This window comes from Dasypus novemcinctus, chromosome 27 (genome assembly GCF_030445035.2).
Source record: "Dasypus novemcinctus isolate mDasNov1 chromosome 27, mDasNov1.1.hap2, whole genome shotgun sequence".
Classification (NCBI taxonomy): Eukaryota; Metazoa; Chordata; class Mammalia; order Cingulata; family Dasypodidae; genus Dasypus; species Dasypus novemcinctus.
Genome location: NC_080699.1, coordinates 47,799,832 through 47,818,243, shown reverse-complemented (window position 1 = coordinate 47,818,243; position 18,412 = coordinate 47,799,832). Strand labels below are relative to the sequence as shown.

The following is an 18,412-nucleotide window of genomic DNA, read 5'->3' as shown; positions in this document are numbered from 1 at the left end:
AAATTATATTTAAAATCAATAACCTAAACAATTCAACTTAAAGACAAGGATTATCAGAGAGGTTAAAAATACACAATCTAAACTATAATATTCATAAGAAATTGTATTTAAAATGAAAGGAGCTCATATGATGGATTAAAAATGTAAAAGAGATAAAAAATATATATATAAATAATGAAAACACAAGCCAAAGGACATCTATCTGGTGGCTGAATGGTCATATCCTTTTCAAGAATTGTAGACCTTAAGGCAAGAAGTATAATAAATGTTAAGAGTGATTTTGCTCAAGGGGGAAATGGAAAGGACAAATGAGTTTATATGGCAATTAGTCTCTAAAAAAGAGCCAGGAGGTTATCCGAGGGGTTGCCCTTGTGCACACTTCAACAGAATCTCAGGGACAGAAAAAGTAGATACAACCCCAAGTATTGGTTCTTCTGAGGGTTACAGAGACCCACAGATTTTATGGTCATGGCAAATGGAGTTCAGTGCCATGTCAGTTGGCCCTTCTTTGGAGTTGGTGTTTCTGTGTGATGGAGCTGGACTCAGATGTGATCTCTTTTCACAAGCCTTCCCTGTTACTCAACCAGAATTGTAGTTGGTGCTGGAGTTTAAGATATATCCAGGGGATCTGAATCTCTGGACTGACCATATGATAACCAGGCCCTGAGCCTCAACAGACTTCAGTTCCTACACTCTGGTTTGTTGGACTTACCCCACTCAGCTAACATGGAGTTGAAGAATGTCAACCATCACACCATGGAGCCAGAGTGCCTACAACTGAAAGCAGGAGGAGTGCATCCATGTGGAATATAAGCCCCCTCTTGACATAGATGTGGAATGGACACAACCAATCCAAGGTCCACAGGATGGAGGAGTAGAGTATGGATTAGAGCAGACTTACTGATATTCTGTTCATGAACTTGTGTGGTTGGTAATCAAAGAAAATGTGGAATTGGAGTGGTAAAAATGGCCATGGTGGCTGCTGGGTGGGGAGAATGGGAGGAAGAGATGAGATGTGGGGGCATTTTTTGGACTTGGAGTTATCTTGGGTAGTGCTGCAGGGACAATTACCGGACATTGTAGATCCTCTCATGGCCCACTGGATGGAATATGGGAGAATGTGGGCTACGATGGGGACCATTGACCATGAGATGCAGCGATGCTCAGAGATGCATTCACCAAGTGCAATGAATATGTCAGGACAATGGAGAAAAATGTTGCTGTGGGGGGAGTAATGGGGGGTGTACATGGAGGATGGGGGGGAGTACATGGAGACTTCATATTTTTCTGAATGTAATATTTTTAAAAAATGAATTAAAAATAAAAAAGTGATTTTGCATCATGATAAATGGTTCTTTTCAGTAGTAACACCTAACAATTCCAAATTTGTATGTCTACTACTATTTCTTTAATGTATTTGAGTAAAACAATAATGCAAAAGGGAAATTTTTAAATATTCAAAATTATAGTTGTTGTAGTAAATATAATTGAGCCAGTATATTGAATACTATAGGAATATCATAATATTAAAAGAATTGCAGTTCTATTTGTTGAAATTATTGCTTCATTATTATTCATGAATTCTTTTTACAGACTCAAATATAATAATATTTCTTGATATACAAAAGTTAAGTTCATGCACATATTTTATTCATGTCCTATTCTCCCATTAACTAGAGTCAATTATCATCCACAAATTACCTCTGGGCAATGTCAATATTGATGCCAAGGACTCTGCTCCCATGGAATTTTCCTGATGTCATAAGGAACTGAATGCAGAGGTGGTTGTTATAAAACAGAATTATTATTCTCAGGATATCAGTACTTCAGGTAAATCTGCCCACTTGTGTTGCTTGCACCTGAAATAGGTTTGGACCCATTCCAGAAATCCTAACTTCTATATCCAGCATAAGAGGATGATATTATCTTGTGAGTATTTTTGTAATTGTATTTTATTTGCTCTATTTTTCTTTCTTCTTTACCTTATTCCATGAATTACCCACTCTTTTTTCCTGCATTGTTCACTCATTTATTGACAGTCATTAATAATAGAACTAGAATAGAAAATATAGATAGGGAAGGTATTCACATAATGAAACTAACATCTTCTTTTAAATGTACTGAATAAAATACTTCATTCTAAAAACTTTAGGAGAACTGTCATGGAAGCAAAGAGTGAACATATAACAAAAATAGATGGAGCCCATTCCAGCAATGCAGAAGAGACAGGGGGGTGACTGCACTCTACCCAGAGATTCAATATGCAGGAAAATTTCAGTGAATAATTAAAGAAATTTAGCGACGGGAGTTGTGTTTGTCTACTAAGTGGAAATAATGTTTTATGCATAGTATTGCTATTTAATACTTTTATGAATGTTTCCCTATTATTTTATCTTTGCCAACCTATACCAAAGATTTTTCCACTTATTCAAAGTTAATCAATGAATCCCTGACATAAAATAATATGTGAGCTTAATTACTTATATTTCAGGTGTAATTCTTAGGCTTTGCCATAATATATTATGAAAGAAAGTGTAAGCATTTGTTCATTATACATCCTCCAGCTTTCAGTCCACTGTTTACATATAACTCACCCAAAAATATTTTCAAAGATTTGATTAATTATAAATAAATAAAAATTAAATGGATATGTGAATGAATAAATTAATGAAGAATACATTAATGTAGAAACTATAGCTTCCAATGCTTCAGATTGAAAAATACATCTCTTAAGTCTTTGCAGACAATGTAATGCATAATTTGCATTTACACATTGAAGGAGAAGCTCACCCATGTAATATTATACCCAGCCCAGAAAATCTTTGATGAGCAGGGAAACCCCTGGGACCTGCCAGTCTACAGGTAAGGAAATGGTTCTCAATTTTTCAAAAAAAAGTTCAGTACTTTTAATACTGATTTTATATTGTCATATTATGTGGAACAAAAAAATGGTAAATATTACACATTAGGTTTTCCTTTTCCTTTTCAATTTGCTGGTAAAAAACAAAAGCACTCTGTAGACAGAATATGAAATAAATATAACTGCTGTAGAGACACTTGCTTAATCATATTACCAGTGACTTGTGCTTCTTTTTTATATATTTTTCAACAAAGCTACAATTTTTAATACCTCCCTTTTGAAAAGTTTAACAAATGTTAAGTCATAAATTAGGTATTAATACGTATTTTATAGATAAGGAAATTTAGGTTAGAAGATGTTTGAGAGTCTCCCTCAAAGGAAATTGCAAAGCTGGGATGTAAAACTTCTCTTTCTCTGAAGGCCATGGCATTTCAGCACTGCTACTCTGACAGTTGGAAATTCAAGTTAGAAAACTAAAATTTATTGGTAATAAAATAGTATCCTCCTTCAGTGTTCATATTCTGTTTGATCATGGACTAATGCTAAGTTCTAACATTTGGGAGTATTTCTTAAGGATCTTGTGTATAGAAATTAGCTATATTCAATAAACTATAAATAAAGTCACTAAATCCTATAGGCAAAACTTGAACTCCAATATACTTATTTTATAGTTACTGAATGATAGAGATATATGCAAACATTGGTAAAAGTTCTTAAAGTTTACATTTTACTAGTAACACACTCCAGAAAATAAGTTATGAGGTGGGAAGACTAAAGAATGATAAGACAATATGATGTTATATTCTACTGCCAAATAATACAGAGAAGAAAATCAGATAAGCCGAGTCTATAAAGGTATGTATGCTAATATTTTTCCTCCCATACATTTTCCACGTTTTTTAGGGATTATATGCCTTCATTTCTCCACATCTATAGCAAATGACCTAAAAATGCCCAATTCTACCACAGTCACTGAATTTCTGCTTACAAGATTTTCTGACGTGTGGGAGTACAGAGTCTTACATGCTATGCTATTCCTACTGATGTACTTGGCAACTCTGATGGGGAACTTTCTCATTGTCACAGTAACCACCCTCAACCAGAGTCTTCATACCCCCATGTATTTCTTCCTTAGGAATCTGTCTGTTATAGACATGTGTTACATTTCTGTCACTGTTCCCAAGGCATGCTTCATCTTCCTGCTTGACAACAGAGCAATCTCCATGGTTGGATGTGCAGCTCAGGTCTTCCTTGTAGTTTTCTTTGCTTTGGTAGAGATGTTGGTGCTCACCATCATGGCCTGTGACCGCTATGTGGCCATCTGCCAGCCCCTCCACTACACTGTGATCATGAACACTCGGGTCTGTGTCCAGATGACTCTGGCCTCTGTACTCAGTGGTCTGGCCTATTCAGGATTCCACACTGGCAACACAATCCGACTGCCCTACTGTCAGTCCAATGTGGTCCATCAGTTCTTCTGTGATGTCCCCTCTCTGTTGAGGCTCTCATGCTCTGAGATCTTTAGCAATGAAATTTTAGTTCTTATTTCTACAGTGCTTATAGGAGGTGGGTGCTTTGTATATATCACTGTGTCTTATAGTCTCATATTTTCTACTGTGCTCAAGTTTCCCACAAGAGGAGAACAAAGAAAGGCCTTTTCCACCTGTGTTCCTCACATCCTTGTGGTTACTCTCTTTGTCATCTCTGCTAGTGCTGTGTATATGAAGCCTACCTCCACCTCACCCACAATTCAGGACATGATTAACTCTGTGTTCTATTCTATAGTCCCTCCTTTCTTCAATCCTATAATTTATAGTCTTAGAAACAAGCAGTTAAAGGAGGGTGTAAAGAAAGTTATGAGGAGAATGTTTTATTCAGGAAAACTATAGGATAATTATTTCAAAAATCTCTCTTTTAAAATGAGATGAGTTGAAAATGCCTCCAAGTTAAACTTCCTGCCTATTTAAGACTTTAAGAGACATGACGTGAATTATCAGGGGCAGTCATTGCATTGTATGTCAGCAGAGTAACAACACAATTGTATTTGACTTTGAGATTTTTCCCTTCAAAAAATGAACATTATCTTGTACCTGACAGACCACTGCAAAATTTGTGTCTTTTGCCAAGTAATTCTGTTTTCATTTATTCTTTTTTAAGCTTAGAGAGTCCTAGAAAATACAAAGTAGGCATTCACTTACTTTGATCTTTTTGTGCACTTATTAGTCAGAGAGTATCCATTCTTTAGTTAAACTAAAATTATATTTTAGTCTGAATAAAAAGTATCTGAGGAAGATGTGATTGGTAATTGAAGTCAAATTTCCCTATATTTCATCATGTGGAAGAACAAATTTTAAATAAGAATTACTTTTGCTCACCATCAAGAAAAATATTTACAAAATTATAAAAGAGTAATATGTTTAGAAAGTCTAGGATTAAAACTTTGTCAGCCAATTTTAATTTTCCATACAAAAAAATACCAAAATGAGGTAAATATTTCCTATTTCCAACTTATGATAGTTAAGATGATGAAACAATGAAATTATGTATATTTATTGTGTGTTTTTATATGTGTCTCATATATTAGAGTCTATAATACCTAGAGTAACCTTGGAACTAGGAGCAGAACTCTTTAATGGCTGACAAATATTTTGCCATATTTGATAAATAAATTTCCAAAACATTTATTTTTTACATAAAATCACTGAGATATTATACTTCAGTTTTATAAATTGGGGCCATGATGATCACTCATTAAAATCAGCATGACCTCTTCTGCTACAGGGCACTGATTATATTGTTAGTTAATGAATTTTGATGTTTCTAAATTATGATATCATCTGCACATTTTTTATTATATACTACTCAAAGTCATGCAGAGTATGTTCCATCATATTTTTGTGTGAACATTTATACATTATTTATCAGAAATGTCTTGTAGTTAAAATGGAAAATTTTAGGTGATATAAATATTCTTAGAATAAAAATTAAAAACAACAACAAAAATAACATAGTTCTGTATGACCAGTGAATCCTAGTGTAAATGATGGGCTATAGTTAATAGTGTAATTATAATACTATACTTTCATCTGCTGTAACATAGGTACCACAGTAAGGCAGGTATACATAATGAGGTGTTTGAGAATGCTGTATTTCCTGCATTTTTTAAATGTAAACCTACAACTTCTCTAATTAAGCAAAAGGACATGAGCAGATACTCATTGGTAATGTGTAAACAATTACATGAAGTACAATTTAATTTGGACACCAATGCCTTAAAGAAAATTATGATCATTTCCTTTAGAATTTACAGAGCTCATTTTGAAATATTTATTCAAATGAAGTGGCATAACATTGTGCACACATAATTTTTACCATGGCGATATATACAGCAATTATGAAAATAAAATGGGGAAACTGAAAAATACCATCATATTTAAACAATTTAAGTTATGGCTCACTACAACTCATAGAACAACATTACTATAAGCTTTGAGTATGTAATTTACTAACTTGACCAAATTGATGTTCATATCACACTCTCCCTTAAATGTGCAAAATATATTTTCTTTCCAAATAAATGATAATTTACTAAATTATACCATATTATGGGTCATAAAATGTTTGTAAAATGTTCAAAATGCTGTAACTATACAGAATATGTGACACAGAATTGACCCCAGGGGTCAGAAGGATAGACTCTGAGTCTAATTCTTCATATGTGTATTTCTTTTAGCCATTCTGTCAGTTTACTTTATGATTTTTGAAGCTGTTCTGCTTTTTTCCTGTGTCAGTGTTATGTACATTTATGTTATCTTCATTAATTGACTCTTTTGTCAATATGAAATAGCATCCTTTATGTCTGGTGTTTGTGATAATGCCTACACTTTCTGTTATTAATGTAACCAATACACCATAAAAGTTTGTGTTGTTATATATCTCTTCGCATATCCTTTTACCTTTAGTCTATTTGGGTCTTTATATTAAATTGAATTTCTTGAAAGCAGCATAGAATAGGGGCTTACTTTTATTATTATTATCTGCCTTTAAATTGTGGTTTACTATTTAAGTGTTAAATATATTGTACTGGGATTTTTTGCTGTTATTCCTTCTATTCTTTGTTTTATATTTCCTCTTTTTCAGGCTTCATTTGGATTATCCTCTTACTGGCTTTTATATATATAAAATTGTCTAAAGTTGATTTTTGATTTAGAGCTTATACATATTTAACTCCTCTCAGTATGACTTCATGTGATAATATCTTACTTTCAATGTACATGAAAAACAAAAACTATCATATATTTATTGATATTTTTACCACTTCTGGTGCCCTTCATTCCTTTGTGTAAGTCCATATTTTCAAAATTTATATTTTTTCCTTCAAAGATTTCATTTAGCTTTTTTTCTTATTTCTTCCTCCTCCCCCCTCCTCTGTTGTCTGCTCTCTGTGTCCATTCACTGTGTGTTCTTCTGTGTCTGTTATATTCTCATTAGGTGGCTCTGGGAACCCAACCTGGGACCTTCTGGAGAGGGAAAGAGGTGATCATTCTCTTGCTCCACCTCAGGTCCCTAGTTTGCTGTGTCTCATAATGTCTCTTCTGTGTGTCTCTTTTTTGTTGCATCATCTTTCAGCATCAGCAATCCTTGTGCATGGCACCACTCCTGGGTGGGCTGCACTCCTGTGCAGGGCTGCACTCTTTGTGCACAGCATCACTCTGAACCTCCTAGATGGCAGGCAGAAACTCTATCAGTTGAGCCACATTCACTTTGCCATTTAGCGCTTTTATGGTATGGATCTTCTTGTGATGACTTAATCCCACTTTTGAATGAATTCAATATTCTTTATTTATCTTGATTTTTAAAGACATTTGTATCAAATTTAATTATTTTATTATTATTATTGTTTTGTTTTTGAGGTACAGGGGCTGGGGATTGAACCTGGAACTTTGTATGTGGAAAATTGGTGTTCAATCACTGAGTCACAAGGGCTCCTCTGAGTTGGCTTTATTGTTGGTTTGCTTGTTCCCCACCCCCTGAGATGGCTCCCTTGTCTGTCTGCTCATTGTCTGCTTGCTGTGTCTGCTTATTGTGTCTTCTTGTCTTCTTTAGAAGAAGAACTGGCAACTGAACCCCAGGCTTCCCATGTGGGAATCAGGCACTCAACCATTAGAACCATACCTGCTTCCTCAAATGTAACTCTAAATATATATTTTTTATTTTTAAAGAAGCTTTAGATTACATAAATATTATAATAAAAAGTAAGGGATTTCCATATACCCCTCCCCCTCCCACACTTTGCCACTTTAACACCATCTTTCTTTAGTGTGGTACATTTGTTATAATTGATGAACACATATTGAAGTATTTACTAACCATGGACAATAGTTCACTTTATAGGTCACACTCAGCCCCACACAATTTTATACATTTTCACAAAATGTATAATGGCCTATATTTATCATTGTAAAGTCATGCAGGGCAATTCCAATGTCCCAAAATTACCCCATATTGCATATATTCTTCCCTCTCCCTTCCCTCAGAACCTCTGGTTGCCACTGCCTTTGTATCAGGGCTTTTTTTTTTTTAAATAAAAACGTGTTTCATTTCTGAGCAGTGAGGTAGAGAATATGTAAAAGAGAGTTCTTTTTTTCTAAAATAGCATAAGAAGTTCCCATATACCTGACACCCCACTGCTCCCCTGCCCCACCCACATCAACATCCCCTTTCATCAGTAAGGCACATTCATTGCATTTGATGAATACACCCTGGAGCACTGCTACACCACATGGACCATAGTTTACATTGTAGTTCACACTCTCCCCCAGTCCATCCAGTGAGTTATGGCAGGATATACAATGCCCTGCATCTGTTCTTGCAGTATCATTCAGGCCAACTTCAAGTCCTGAAAATTCACCATATCACACCTCTCCTTCCTCTCCCTGCCCTAAGCAACTCCTGTGGCCACTGTCTCCACATCATTGATACAGTTTCTTCCATTGATAGAGTCACAACAGTTCTATAGTAGAATACCAGCAAGTTCACTCCAACACATATTATACTCCTCCATCCTGTGGACCCTGGGATGGTGATGTCCACTCCACCTCTAAATTAAGAGGGAGCTTAGATCCCACATGGCTGATGGATTCAAATCTCCTGCTTGCAGTTGTAGACACTCTTGGTTTCCTGTTGTAGAGATAACCATTCTCACCTCTCCATCAGCTGACCTGGGTAAGTCTAACAAACCAGAGAGTAGGTATTGCAACTCTGCTGAGGTTCAGAGCCCAGCTGGCACATGGACAGTCCAGAGATTCAAGTCTCTTGGGCATGCAAAAACCCCAGCACCAATCACAGGTTCAAAAAAAGTGTAGAGAGGTCACACCTGAGATCAACTCAAAATCAGGAGCACAAATTCCAAAGTTGGTTCCACTGGCAAGGCACTGAACTCTAGAGCCATCTGCCATGACCATAGAACCTTTGTGCCTCCATAGCCCTCAGGATCACCAGTACCTAGGGTTGCATTTACTTCAGCTGTCTCTGGCATCCTGCTGAGACTTGCATAAGTGAAACCCCTCTGATAAACTCCTGACTCATTTTGAAATCTCTTAACTATATAAACTCATTTATCTTTTTAAACATTATTTATTTGTCTCCCCTTCCCACCCAGTTGTCTGTTCTCTGTGTGTTTGCTGTGTGTTCTTCTTTGTCCGCTTCTGTTGTTGTCGGTGGCATGGGAATCTGTGTCTCTTTTTGTTGTGTCATCTTGCTGCGTCAGTTCTCCGTGTGTGTGGCACCATTCCTGAGCAGGCTGAACTTTCTTTAGTGCTGGGCGGCTCTCCTTATGGGGCGCATTCCTTGCACATAGGGATCCCCTATGTGGGGGGCTCCCCTGCATGGCACAGCACTCCTTGCATGCATTAGCACTGCATGAGGGCCAGCTCCTCACGGGGCAAAGAGGCCCAGGGTTTGAACTTCAGACCTCCCACGTGGTAGGCAGAGGCCCTATCGATTGGGCCAAGTCCACTTCCCCGTTTGTCTTTAAAACTTCCCCTTTTTATTTGAGCACATTTTCTAGTTGCATCACCAGCTGGTGATGGTTGTAATCCCTTAGGGGTCCCCATGTACCCCCCATCCCCCTCACCCCACTACTCCCCCCATAGCAACATTCTCCTCCATCGTCATGACACATTCTTTGCATTTGGTGATTACATCTCTGAGCATCACTGCACCTCATGGTCAATGGTCCATATCATAGCCCATACTCTCCCATGTTCCATCCAGTGGGCTATGGGAGGACCTACAATGTCTGGTAATTGTCCCTGCAGCACCACCCAGGACAACTCCAAGTCCCGAAAATGCCTCCACATCTCATCTCTTCCTCCCATTCCCCACACCCAGCAGCCACCATGGCCACTTTCTCCACACCAATGCCACATTGTCTTTGATTACTAATCACAATAGTTCATGAATATTATATCAGTAAGTCCACTCTAATCCATATCCTATTCCTCCATCCTGTGGACCTTGGATTGGTTGTGTCCACTCCATATTTATGTCAAGAGGGGGCTTAGATTCCACATGGATGCTGGATGTAATCCTCCTGCTTTCAGTTGTGGGCACTCTTGGCTCCATGGTGTTGTGGTTGACCTTCTTCAACTTCATGTTAGATGAGTGGGGTAAGTCCAATAAACCAGAGTGTAGGAGCTGAAGTCTGTTGAGGCTCAGGGCCTGACTATCACATGGTCAGTCCAGAGATTCAGATCCCCTGGGTATATATTAAACTCCAGCACCAACTACAATTCTGGTAAAATAACAGGAATGGCTTGTGAAAAGAGATCACATCTGAGTCCAGCTCCATAACACAGAAACACCAACTCCAAAGAAGGGCCAACTGACATGGCACTGAACTCCATCTGCCATGACCGTAGAACCTGTGGGTCTCTGTAGCCCTCAGAAGAACCAGTACCTGGGGTTGTATCTACTTTATCTGTCTCTGAGACTCTCCTCAAGTGTACATAAGGGCAACCCCTCTGGTAACCTCCTGGCTCTTTTTTAGAGACTCATAACCATATAAACTCATTTGTCCTTTCCATTTCCCCCTTGATTTAGGTCAAAAAGTATTTTTAACTGCTGTTATTATGTGTAGACAGAGATATTCTCCTGGTCCATGTTGAACCTTTTATTCAAGGTCATTTTTTAGTTACGTCATCAGGTGGGACTTGGTATTGATCCATCCATGCCAGGAAGGCTCATCCCCGGGAGTCATGTCCCATGCTGGGGGGAAGGCAATGCTTTTACATGCTGAGTTTGGTTTTGAGACTGGCCACATTTGAGCAACACGGAGACTCTCAGGAGGTAACTATTAGGCACACTGCTGCTCTAGGCCTTGTTCTTATTTCAGGTGCACAGGCTCACAAGCATAGCCATTAGTATTAGGGGCTCATTGTTGGACCTTCATTCTTTTTTGGTCTTTGCCATTGCACTTGGGGGATTGTTGTTGTTCCTTTAGGGACTGTGATAGAGCTCCCCTGCCTAGAATCTCAGCACTCCCTCAGTTGGTGTTTTTAATTGTTTCTACTATGAAAGTATCCAAACATTTTTATGTACCCTGGACATATGTCCTGTAGAACTCCCTACCATCCACATGTCCTCTGTCACATATAGTTTTTCAAAGTATCCTCTTATGATAGTCTTTATTTCTGTGGGGTCAGTGGTGTTATTCCCTTTTTCATTTCTTATTTTGTATATTTGTATCTTCTCTCTTTTTTTCTTTGTTAGTCTAGCTGATGTTTTGTCAATTTTATTGATCTTCTCAAAAACCAGATCTTTGTTTTATTTTTCTATCACTTTCTTATTTTTGTTACATTTAATTCTTCTCTGATCTTTGTTATTTCTGTCTTTCTTCCTTTGCAGTTAGTTTGTTGTGTTTTTACTAATTTCTCCAAGTGTGCAGTTAGTTCTTAGATTTTAGCTCTTTCTTAATTTTTATGAATGAATTTATTGCTATGAATTTCCCCCTCAGTACTGCTTTTGCTGCATCTCATTAGCTTTTATGTGCTGTGTTGTCATCTTCCTTAGTTTCAAGGTAGCTATTGATTTCTTTTGAGATTTCCTCCTTGACCCACTGTTTGTCTAAGATTGTGTTGCTTACCTTCCATATCCTGGTGCCTAATCTGGTTCTCTGGCCCTTGCAGATTTGCAGCTTCATTCCACTGTGATCAGAGAAATTATTTATATGATTTCAATCTTTCTGAATTCACTGAAACTTTCTCTGTGCCCTAGCATGTGGTCTATCTTGGAGAATGATCCATGTGTGTTTGAGAAGAATGTATATCCTGCTGTATATAGGTGTAGTGATTTGTATATGTCTTTTAGCTCCAGATCCTCTATTGTATTACTCAGTCTTTTTTTCTTTATTGATTCTCTGTTGAGATGTTCTGTCTAATGGGGGTAATGGTGTATTAAAGCCCCTCAGCGTAATTGTAGAGGTGTCTACTCCACTTATTTTTTCCAGTGCTTGCCTCATATATTTTGAGGCACCCTGATGAGGGGCCTAAATGTTTATGATTGTTCTTTTTTCTTGAAGATTACCCCTTTTACTGATATGCAGTGTCCATCTTTGTCTCTCAAAATAGTTTTGCATTTAAAGTTTATTTTGTCCAATATTATCATAGCTACTCCTGCCCTTTTTTGGTTATTGTTTGATTGTAAGTTTGTTTTCCAGCCATTCATTTTCAACCTCCTTGAATCCCTGGGTCTAAGGTTTCTTATAGACAGCATATAGGTGGGTCATATTTCCTTATCCATTCTGCCAATCTGAGTCTTTTGACAGGTGAGTATAATCCATTAACTTTCAGTGTTATTTCTCTCAATTAGTTAATTACATTTGGCATATTTTCTCTGGATTTGTGTATGTCATATGTTGCTTTTATTTCTCTTTTTGTCTTTTTGGTTGTTCTTACACTCTTCACCAACTCTGTCTCTCCTGTTTATCTCTTTCCTCCTGCAGACCTCCCTTTAGTATTTCTTGAAGGGAAAGTTTCTTACTGGTATACACTCCTTGTTTCTTTTTATCTGTGAATATTTTGAACTCTCCATAATTTTTGAATGCCAGTTTTTCAGGATAGAGTATTTTTGGCTGGAATTTTTTTTTTCTTTTATTACCTTGACTATATCATACACCTGCATTCTTGCCACCATGACTTCAATGAGAAATCAGCACTAAATCTTCTTAAGCTTCCCTTGTATGTGATGGATATTTTTTCTCATGCTGCCTTCAGTATTTTCTCTTTGTCTTGAACATTGGATAATTTGACAAGTATATGTCTTAGGGTAGGCCTTTTGGAATTTATACTGTTTGGGTGTACTACACTTACTGGACATGAACATCTCTCTACTTCAATTGGTTTGTCCCTTTTCCATTTTCTTCTTCTGGAATGCCTATAATGCTTATGTTTGTGCATTTTGTGTTGTCATTCAAATCCCCAATTCCCTGCTGGATTTTTTCTATATTTTTATCTATCAATTCTACAATCTGATTTTAGATGTGCTGTCTTCCTCATCACTAATACTTTCCTCTGCTTCTTCAAATCTGTTATTTGCTCAGAGTGTATTTTTGATTTCTTAAATGGTGCCATTCATCACCAACATATCCCTTATCTTTTTGGGTATGTTTACAATTTCTTCAGTATGTTCTCCAGATGTTTACTTAATATCCTTCATCTCTTCCTTCACTTCATTAAAGAAGTGATGGCCCATGAAATTTAATTGGCCAGCTTTGCTAAGTTGTTTGACATTCTGCTCCTCTTCCTGGTTTTCAACTTATTCATTGGACTGGTTCATGTGTTCCTGATTATTTTCTTAGTTTCTACTTTTTTGTTGCTGTGTGATCATCATTTTATCTTGGTGGTTTTGTTCAATTGATTAGCTTCTCCCTCTATTCTCAGTTTTTTTTTAGGTGTTGTTTGTGTGTGTGTTAAGTTTTCTCTTTGACACTTTGTTGTTCCTATTCTATTACCTTGTTGTTGTCTAAATTATCTTGAAGGAAAAAGACTAGGTCCAGGGAAAACAAATGGGGCAAGAAAAGAAAAAGTGTCATAGTAGTATTGCAACTGGATCTTTTCTAGTTTTGACTATGCCAGAGAAATGAATTTGAAGAGCACATCAGATGAGTTAGGCCAGTAATCTATTCAGGTAGGGAGGGAAAAGAAATGGAAGAAGGTAACAGCAGCAGGGGGCAGGGGTCACTGGTAGAGAGGAAGGTGCTGGAAAGTGATAAAGAGGGCTGATTTATAGGTTATGATTCCCCATTATAGATTATAAATGCCCAGATTTTACTTGTGTGGTGATCCAAGTGTGGGAGAAACAGCTGGAGCCTGCGTCCAGAGGCAAGAGAGCATAAGAGAGAACTTGGGCCTGGCACCACTTTTTAAACTGCCAATTATTCCACCCCTTTGCTAATGGCAGGGGAAGATTTCCAGCTGTTCACCACTTTGATTGCTTATTTCCCACATTAATCTTCCAGGAAGGCCTAATGATAATGTCCTTGGGGGAATATCCAAGGCTACTCCTGGTTCCAGAGGAAGTCTTCTTTTGGGTGTCAGAATCTTGGGGAAGGGTCTTCCAGCAGCCATCTTGGGGTTGCTGATGTCCACATGGACTCTCTTCCAGGTTCCAGATCCATCTGTTAATTCCCTATCTTATCAGTCTGTTTCAGTACTGGTAGTGATGTTAGTAGAAGAACGATATGCAACTTAGTAGAAGAAATATCAAACTTTTAAGCAGTGTATAGTTATAGGTATAAGAATGAAATGGGAAACTGAATATGGAGAAGAATATAGCATGAATCAATGAGCTTGTGTGATCAGGATAGAAGGAAAGAGAAAAGAAAGGGCAATAAGGTAGACTTTAATAAAAGATAGAAAACAGGATAGAAATGATAGAAAAAAATTGGGAGCTAAACAAAGAGAGGGAATGCAAGAGGAACAACGTAAGTTGGAAGGTAGAAAGATGTAGGAAGGAAAAGAGATAGCTTTGGTAGCCAAAATCAGTACACACAGAAAAGAGAGTTTGAGGATGAGGAAGCACAGCAAACAATAAACAAGCTGCCACCACCTAATTGTAAAAAGGAAAAAAAATGGGTAGGGGATAAAGAGGAAGGAAAGACAAGATAATAAGAAAAAGAAAAAGAAAAAAAAACACGTCAAGCCCTCAAGCAAGGAGTCAACCAAACAATAAAATACCTGACTTCCTTCTTATGCTCTTAGTAGGGAAAATAAGAGACCCAAAGGAAACTAATACAAGGATATTATCTATGTTTTCCCTGTCTCAAAGTATCAGTTAGTATCCCAGTGGGTCACTACTCTAAGAGGAGTGGGGAAGTGAACCAGAGACCTTGTATATTCAAGGCTGAAATTCCTCCACTGAGTCAAACCCTCCTTCAGGGTCAATCTACTTTTCAAACAATGTCTCCTTCTAGGGGCAGGATAGACTCTTTGCAATTGAATAAAATGATTAGTAATCTACACTTCCCCTTTTCTGTCTTTCTTACTCCCCTCTCTCCCAGGGCAGCAGGAAGCCTATGTGAGAGATCCACTCCAAAATTTAAATGGGACCCTGGTGAACCAAATCACCACGGAAAACAGTGACTCTCAGTCTCGAGAGAGAAAGCACTCATAACTTGCCAGGAACCCTAAATATGCTCTCATAAACCTACCAAGCACTTCCTACTATCTCCCTCCCTTTGGCATGTTGCACAAGACTAGTTAATTGCCTGGCTCCACCTTCTCCCAGATGCAACTCACAGAAGTTAGATAAATTGGGCTGCCTCAGAAGATTCACCTCTTCCTTCTTCCTGGTTTCTCCTCAAGCCAGATGGTATGCTCTTCAAAGCTCAAAAAGGAGGGTCCAGACAATTGAACCCACACTCATAGGACCCCTCTCCTCCCTTCACCATAACCCTCCCACTCTGAGTTTTTCTCCTCTGGCTGTGTGGCCACAGAATTCAGGGAAAGCCAATGATTCTTGTTCTAGGGGAGGGACAGAACCCATGGTTTTATCTTGAGCTATCACTCTTCTTGTCACACTCTTTCCGGATCAATGTCCAGCAGCCTTCTGCTTTGTGGTTTCCCAAAACAGCTCACTCAAGCAGTATTTTGTCCCCACTTAGCTGTTTTTTTGTAGGAGTGATGATATGGGTGCTCTCATTTTGATGCCATATTGCTCTGCCTCTGAGGATCCTTGATTCTCTGCAGGTTTCTTCCATTTTTCTCTTTCCCAAACCCCCAAGGGTTTGTTGTGTTTTTTCATCACTTCCAAGCTTTTGCTGATACCACTCTTCACTGGCAATTGTCTCCCAAATGGAAAAACTCTTTTGAGAACCCCTACATGCACAGGAGCTCCTCAGGCCAGGGGTTCTTCTATTGCCTATGTCAGGGGTTCTTAACAAGGGGTCTGGGAGCATGAATTTAAATTCAATAAAACATTATTCTTGTAGGGGCACTTGGTGTGGGTGTGATGTATTTATTAAATAATACACATTATAGTTTGGACTTAGTACAGGGTCCATGGTTTTCACCTAGCTTGCAAAGGAGTGAATGGACAAAAGAGTTTAAGAACCCCTGCTTTATAAAATTCCAGCTGTCAATATTCATTTTTATTTCTCTGCATGTACTGTTCCCCACATTTCTTGGAAGCCATCTACTTCTAAAATGCAATGGTAAAACATGTATAGAATGGACGTTTCCACTTCTGAAGAAAGAAACTGGAAAGAAACTGATGAATGGGGTTCAAGCAAGTACAAAACCCAGCAGGGCTAACTCCATTCTTTTCCAATGTCTGAGGTTTATCTGTGTTTTTTTAGCTTTTCTTTTGGGCCTGCTGAAGCAGCAGCCACCCCATTTCCCAAGCACTGGAGCAGGGACCTCATTTCAAATACTGGGGCATATGCCCACTGTCTCCAAGAAATTGGACAGAAGGCCTGCTTTTCCACACACTGGGATATGAGCTCTGGCCTGTCTCCATGCTGCATGGAAGACATTCTCACTGGACTAGAGGAAATCTCTTCTTCCCTGTCCAATGCTTCAATGGTTCTTTTCATTTTATCCATCTCTATCTCTTTAATTCCAGGCTGGTTATGTTTCTGGGGGTTGGATTATGTGTCCTATAGAATTATGCTTAAGTCATAATTTGTATTCCTGAAAGTGTGAACCCTTTTATAAATAGGACCTTGGGAGACGTTATTAGTTAAGGTGGGAACTCATTTGTGAATAGGATCTTTGACTAAGCTATTAAGATTAGACCAAATTGAATCAAGTTGGGTCTTAATTCATATGACTAGAGTCCTTATGTGCAAAATAAATTCAGATGCAGTAAGTCAGTAAAACACAGAAATTAGTTAAACAAAAGGACAAGGCACAAGCCAGAATAAGGCTTGTGGCAAGTAAGCAACAATATGCTTGAGAATAATTTTTTCTTTTTTAAAATTTTTGTAAATTTTATTGATAATATTTTCTAAGATGTTTTCTTATTAATTCATATTACACTTTTGCAGCACATTTACTATTTAATTTTTTGAAGGTTTAAATGTTTTTTTAACAAACCAATTTTACTGATACATATTAATAAAGCATAAACCCATCCAAAGTGTACAATGTTATTCCATATAATCACACAAAGTTGTGCATTCATCACTCCAATCATTTTAGATCATTTTCATTATTCCAGTAATAGTTATAATAAAAAACAAAAACCAACCAACCAACCAAACAAAGAAAACTCATCACCTCTCAATCTCTCTATGCTTCCCCTGATATACATCACTGCTATGCTGTTTTCTTTTCTCTAGTATACGGATATTTACATTTTGTAAAAACTGTCTTCTATATCCAATATCAGCCATCTTTGTATTTTATGTGGAGTTTCACTATGTTATACAGTCTCCTGTTAAATTTTTTAACTTTCCTTATAGTAATATAAATGTACTTAGGCTTTCCCTTTCAAAAACTGTCATACCCACTTAATAGCTTTGCTAGTTACAAGCTGCAAGATGTGCTCTCACCTTTTCCATTTATTTACAAAGATTTAAAAACAACCTTTTAACCAATTCTGAACAGATTATCAACTTTCCATATTCTATCATCCTTGGAATTTCTGGTGACCTATATTCTAATTATTAATTCCATGAGTTTACATAATATATTTAGTGCATAATAATACGATCATACAGTATTTGTTTTTTGTGTTGGGCCTGCTTCGCTCAAAATTATGTCCTCCAGGATCATCCATGTTGTTTATGCTTCATGACTTCATTTCTTCTTACAGATGCATAACATTCCATTGTCTGTATACACCACTATTTATCCATTCATCAGTTGATAGACACCTGGGTTGCTTTCAACTTTTACGAACATCAGTGTGTGGATGTCTATTCATGTTACTGGTCTCAGTTCTTCTAGGTGTATAGCTAGCAATGGTATTGCTGATTTCTGTAGCAAGTCTATATTCAACTTCCTTAGGAAATGCCAAACAGACATCAACCCTGGCAGTACCATTCTATAG

At 37.5% G+C, this 18,412-nt stretch overlaps 1 protein-coding gene across 1 annotated transcript; it reads left to right on the top strand.

The window, feature by feature from the left end:
* The first annotated feature begins 3,810 nt into the window (after window positions 1-3,810).
* LOC131276303 (olfactory receptor 14C36-like) lies at window positions 3,811-4,749 on the top strand. The gene has a single exon (XM_058289272.1). It carries the CDS (start codon window positions 3,811-3,813, stop codon window positions 4,747-4,749), a length of 939 nt encoding a protein of 312 aa, XP_058145255.1.
* Window positions 4,750-18,412: the final 13,663 nt, after the last annotated feature.

What these genes read in the sequence shown, in the direction of transcription:
- LOC131276303 (XM_058289272.1), top strand. Translation starts at nt 3,811, where the DNA reads ATGCCCAATTCTACCACAGTCACTGAATTTCTGCTTACAAGATTTTCT.